The 6,029-nt window shown below is 34.0% G+C and overlaps 1 protein-coding gene and 1 long non-coding RNA gene across 4 annotated transcripts in view; one reads left to right on the top strand and one right to left on the bottom strand.

Annotated features, from left to right (window-relative positions):
• The window catches only part of LOC123865565, a 417,170-nt gene that overhangs the window by 236,517 nt on the left and 174,624 nt on the right, over nt 1-6,029 (top strand). The window lies entirely within an intron of this gene.
• Nucleotides 1,311-4,853, bottom strand: LOC123865555 (CCAAT/enhancer-binding protein gamma-like). Of its 3 annotated transcripts, none has more exons than XM_045906648.1 (3): nt 4,329-4,853; nt 2,305-2,599; nt 1,311-2,104 (listed from the first exon to the last, which is right to left on the bottom strand). In XM_045906648.1, the coding sequence occupies exons 1-2, from the start codon at nt 4,440-4,442 to the stop codon at nt 2,348-2,350; spliced, it is 366 nt and encodes a 121-aa protein (XP_045762604.1). In that variant the 5' UTR covers nt 4,443-4,853; the 3' UTR covers nt 1,311-2,104; nt 2,305-2,347. The 3 variants fall into 3 exon arrangements, with proteins under 3 accessions (XP_045762604.1, XP_045762605.1, XP_045762603.1); XM_045906649.1 differs by having other exon boundaries at nt 1,311-2,108; nt 2,309-2,599; XM_045906647.1 differs by having other exon boundaries at nt 1,311-2,599.

Genomic DNA, 6,029 nt, shown 5'->3' with positions numbered 1-6,029 from the left:
CAAGTATGGACTCCGTCTGCGCCGGCGCCCGCCGACATACGCGCGGCGCCCCTTTAGAGCGCTTCCCAGTCAGTTCCACCAACAAAAAACACCAACTAACACAAAAACCAGCCACTCTTAACAAAAAAAACACTCCAAACAAGCATAGTCAGAAGTCCACTTTTTTTCTTTATCTTAACATTGTTTAAAATGACAGATAACAACAAAAAATAGTTTAAATTTTTTTCACTCTAAACTAGAATACCTGTGGACTTCGTCTGTGTTGGTGTTAGCTGGCGGGCGTGCTCTACCTTTTTGGTGTGTTTTTTCTGTTAAACCTGACTAGAAAGCGCTCTAAGGGGGTGCCGTGCGTGTGTCGGCGAGCGCCGGCACAGACAGGGTCCATACTTGTATAGTTTGATTAACTTGTTGCAAATTGCTACAAACATGACATTGGCTTATCTTTGTAAAGCCAGACGAGAGAGAAAAAAAAAATAGAATACCTGTATCTTCTTTTTAATATTCGTAAAAAACGACGAAAAACAAATATTTAATTTAGCAACTTAAAATATCAACCCTACAAAACGCCGCATAGTTGAAGGGGCCAACGTTATTCAAGAGGTGTGTAAGTCCAACCCTGGAAATAGTGGAACCTTGTCGGACTGAAACTAAATTTAGTGTCAAAAAAAAAGTGGCTTTGTAATAGCATATAATTCAGCACAGATTTTATTATAGTATAGTGCGCGCAAAACCAGTACGTACTCCAATCTGAAGCTGCAAAGCGTTGGCGGTTTATGCAGAAGTCGCCGACCAATGTTTAATTAACCGTTAAACGTCTAACGACAACAATTAATGCAGTCACTGACCTAATGCCATAAGAATAAAGACAAGCCCTGCTGACATCTGTTTCTGTACAATATGCAGTAATATGCCTCATGTTCAGGTTTGACTACTTGTTTTGCATGCATTATAATAATTATTAATAAAATCATGTAAGGCTCCTTTCCTTTCACATTATAGACTTTCACTTGAAGCCAGATTATTTCCTTTATCTTGTTATGTACTTGCTAAGCTTTTTATATTTTATCCCAGTTTTAAAAAAATATACTTTTTTTTGTTGAAATTAGTTTTGGTTTATCTTTTATTTAAAAGTTGAATCAAAAATGTTAACTTGCTCATTGTTAATATAATGTATAGGTGATTATGATATATTGGATGTACATAATTTATTAAGATCAATAAATTAATTGTTTTAAAATTTCTTTCATTTACTTACTTTCCTATTATTTACTAAGCGTTTTCATACTGGTTGGTATAAGAAATAAAAAATATTTATTCTAAAAATAAATTTATTGTTCACTCATTCACATTTTATCCAAATATAAATAAATATAGTATTGTAAACATAGATTTGTAAAAAAAAAAAAACAACAAAATGGCATAAAATTCATTAGTAAAATGACACATTTACACTTAAAAGTAATTTATTGGATACAACTTTTCAATAAGTACTATTTTTCTTTTATTCTTGACACTTTTGTACACATCTACACTTATATAATAGAGCTAAAGTTTGTAAATTTAGATGAAGAAGGTAGGTACTCCTATTCCAAAAGTTCACTTATAGATAGATCCCAGTGCTTTAGGCATATAAATTATATCACATCAACGAAATCATTGGCATTGGAATGCTAGTTATGATTAAATTCCAAATTATTATAGTGCATGTTCTAAAAAATTCACCTTTTGAAGATCACCATACTTCACTAGTCAAACTAGAATGGTGCAATGTGTTAATGTGCTTTGTTTAATTTATCTGTAATACACTTATAAACTACAGTTACACCTTTTGTCTGTTGATTAACTTTTGTACTAGGTGTAAATTATATGTTTAACACTAGAAACTTCCTAAGAACATTTTACAGGCTACAAGCTTATAGATACTAGAACGAAGGTTGAAGGTGTATAAATAATTGGATTTTGGTGCACATAAAGTCTTGAATAGAAATAACCCACAGTGACAAAGAAAGGTGGTCTTCTCCTCACAGATATGGTGCTTCCCTTACATTTTAACATGTCACATTATAGCAAAGCTCCATTCTATTTGTCTCTAGTCCCATACAATAACTGGCAAGGGTAGAACCATAGTGGATCCAAGTAATATTTTTCCAAAATAAAGATTTTGTCATGAAGGCTCAAAAAAAAGCATAATTCTCCCATACTACACTGATTCAAGTGCTATTTTCATTGAGAAATCCCAACTTGTCACTATAGAATAATAATGGAATTGATAACATGCCCAAACATGTTGGTTCTACCATTGTCAACTAGACAGTGCTTAATTATTATAATGTCATCATGTTTTCCTTTATGATTTACTGCTACTGCCTTTTTTCTCATCTGGCACATCTTCCAGCAGTTTATTTAGATCTATACCCTCAAACTTTGGGTTATCGGTATTAGATGCATATTCCATGAACAGTTCCTTGAGGAATTGGAGATCCTTTGTCAGAGTTTTCACTTTTTCTTCAAGCGCTTGATTCTCTGCTTTCAGTTTGTTGACTCTTGTAAAGGTTTCTTGTGTTCGCTGTTTTGACTTGTATCTGCTCTTTTTGACTGCCTGGAACAAGTCAAAAGGTTTATTTACTTTAGGTATACTAAGACACTACTGATTATAGGCTAAGTTTTATTTGTTTAATAAAGTTGAAAACTAAAAACCCAACTGCGATCCTCTTAGTAAACACTAAAATATTATAGTAAAATTGTTTTTCTGAACTATTTTATTATTTATATTTATGAACTAAGAATTTTTTCCTCTTTCATTTGACACCCTACTCGATACAATAGCAAAAAAAAAATTTTGGAGACCCCCACTTTTTTTCATGTAATATCACTTAGGTCAATTTTCGTATAAAATGTAGTCTATGTCACCCAGACCTTTAGACGAATCGATTGACACCTCATTCATCAAAATCAGCCCAATAGTTTAGGCGCTACAATGGAACACACAGAATCTGGATACAAACATACACACATACATAAACTGCTAAAATCATAACCCTTTCCTTTGGCTTTGCCGCAGTCGGGTAAATAGACCATAAACCTGTTTTTATTACCAGTAAACCTGCTTTATTTTATTTAATATGATTTTTTACCAGACTTTAGTAGCAGATTAGTGACATTCTACTATTGTATTGTTATTTCAAGTAGGTAGTAGGCCAACTGTGGCTAGAATACCCACTGTTCAGCAAGCATACTCTATTGAGAGCAGGGCAAGAAACTCAGCAGTTATTAGAAATAATAATGAACTCTATAGGTGAATGTATGTGGAGTATTATGGCTTTAACAGTTTCAGGCATATAGTATTTGTAAATGTAAACTTGTGAAACATTTTGAACTTTACAAATCACTTGATAGCCAAACGACTTGTTTGTTCTTGATATAGATACTTTTTATAGTTGATAGAAGACTTTAAGAGTAATGACTTTTGTGTTACAATGACAATATTAATATTATTGTTGTTGTTATAAAAATGGAATAAATAAAACTCGTAATTAGTAATCGTACTAAAGTTTATTTAATACTAGCTGATGCCCGCAGCTTCGCCCGCGTGGATTGGTCAGATCCCCTGCAGCAGCAGGATTGAGGAGTTGGACTCCAAATTTTTTATGAAACAATGTCGCAAAGTTCCTCTATCGATTAAAAAAGAAATGACGCAAATCGGTTCAGAAATCTCGGAGATTTCGGTGTACATAGGTAGAAAAACACAACTCCCTTTTTGAAAGTCGGTTAAAAAAGTAGCCTATGTTACTCCCTGGTCAATTCTCTACTTGTCTGTGAAAATCCCGTCAAAATCGGTTCAGCCGTTCCCAAGATTAGCCTTTTCAAACAGACAGACAGACAAAAATTTAAAAAATGTGTGATTCAGTGTTGGTATCGTTCAAATAACCATATGAGCTTAATATGAGGTAGTTATTTCGAAATTACAGACAGACACTCCAATTTTATTTATTAGTATAGATTCCTTGTAATTATAGATGGCTATAAAATGTACTGATGTGCTCGTAATCCACAGCACTTTACTCTGCTCAATATTATACTAGAGTTCTTACCTATCGATCTCTCATTTATTTATTTTGCACATTTTACCCTATTTTTAAAAAATGTTCAAAAATAACAGCAATAACAAAAACAACAAACAATAAAATAACATAACAAAAACAACAGAAACAAAGAAAGAACAAAAAATAAAATAATAGCTACAACAAAATCAATAAATAACAGAAACAAAAGAGAAATAACATAACAGAAGCAACAGAAAAACTAAAGTAACGCGAAATTTTTCTTACCTCATTATTACGGTCTCGCTTTCGTCTGTAGTCGTCGTCTTCGTCATCCGCGTCGCTAACTCCTCGCCTCCCGCGCTTTTCAGGCGGCATATCCCAGGAGTCCTCTAATATCATCAAAAATATTTACTAACACTCTGCTTGCATATATCCGGGCACAATCCTCTCCAATCTGATAGTGAACGGTCGCAATTCGTTAAACTTACAGACGTATAGAACAACAGTTTTTTTGCGATAATATGACGCAATTATTATTCCTGATTATGATAAAATTGCACCACAATTTTGTTGTTACTTGTGTAACCTTTCACTATTTATTTGACACTGACTCTTATTTGTTATGAGTTATCTTATCATGTCGTATTTAAAATAAATGCTTACAGCTCATTTAACTAGATTGAGTCATTATTTTTATTGATGGTTCTAAGGTATATAATATTTTTTTTAATTCGTAAAGGACGTAAACTAAACACTTGCGATTTACAAAAATTAATAATCGAATAATGTCACTATGACGTCCATCGAACTCGACTTCTTTGTCTTTGATTTTTGAAGTTGTTTCCGGTTCTTCTAGTCTAGTCTATGGTATTCTTCTAGTCAACTGGAAAGCAGTACAGACAATAAATACTATATTCTCACAAATTAGTCGATACTAGAATTAGATCTAATTTCACCATACTCCGTTTGTCAATTTAACATCCTGTGAAATGGTTTACCAGACTGTTAAGGTGGAAGCGACGAGCCTGCCCGCGAAAATCAAATTTAATTTCATTTTTCGCATTTTTTAAACTAATACGACAACGTAGGCTTATGGCATTTTCGATTGCGACAATGGCAGTATCATCCTCACAGGTTTATATAAAAATGTTTACTTGAAAGGGTGCAGTTTAAGAAATTAGCTGTAGTATCGACTAATGTGTCAGAATTAGTCGATACTACAGCTAATTTCTTAACCTGGACCCTTTCAAGTAAAGATTTTTATATAAACCTGTGAGTATGATACTGCCATTGCATTGTCGCAATTGAAAATGCCATAAGCCTACGTTGTCGTATTAGTTTAAAAAATGCGAAAAACCAAATTAAATTTGAATTTCGCGGGCAGGCCCGTCTCATGCCCCTTAATGGAAATGAATGTCCCACCATGCACAAACGAGGCATTAACTTCCTTAACGAGGCATTACATTTAATGACAGCTATGGAGGTCCGTTAACTTTGTAACGGACCGTTTTTTTTTTTCTTTAATCTGGCTTTACTCTGATTAGTCAATGTCAAGTTTGTGATATTTTCAAGTTATTGAATTTATACAAGTATGGACTCCGTCTGCGCCGGCGCCCGCCGACATACGCGCGGCGCCCCTTTAGAGCGCTTCCCAGTCAGTTCCACCACCAAAAAACACCAACTAACACAAAAACCAGCCACTCTTAACAAAAAAAACACTCCAAACAAGGACAGCACGCGCGCCAGCAAACGCCATCGCAGACGAAGTCCTAACGGACCGTTAGGTTTATAATATTATGTCAATTGACAAATGTCAAGCTGTCAAGGTGGACGTTGCCTAGATACATAAATATTTATATTTTGAAAATGATGTTTTGGAAAACTCCGATACTTTGGATCGTAGGCGCGGAATTTCTAATTTATAAAATATTATAATCACAGTTAAACGAGAAAACATCAATTAAAATATTAACAGTCAACCAAAGG

The sequence above is a fragment of the Maniola jurtina genome, chromosome 5, assembly GCF_905333055.1.
Source record: "Maniola jurtina chromosome 5, ilManJurt1.1, whole genome shotgun sequence".
Classification (NCBI taxonomy): Eukaryota; Metazoa; Arthropoda; class Insecta; order Lepidoptera; family Nymphalidae; genus Maniola; species Maniola jurtina.
The sequence above is the reverse complement of the archived record's forward strand: the minus strand, read 5'-3'. Positions and strand labels throughout refer to the sequence as shown.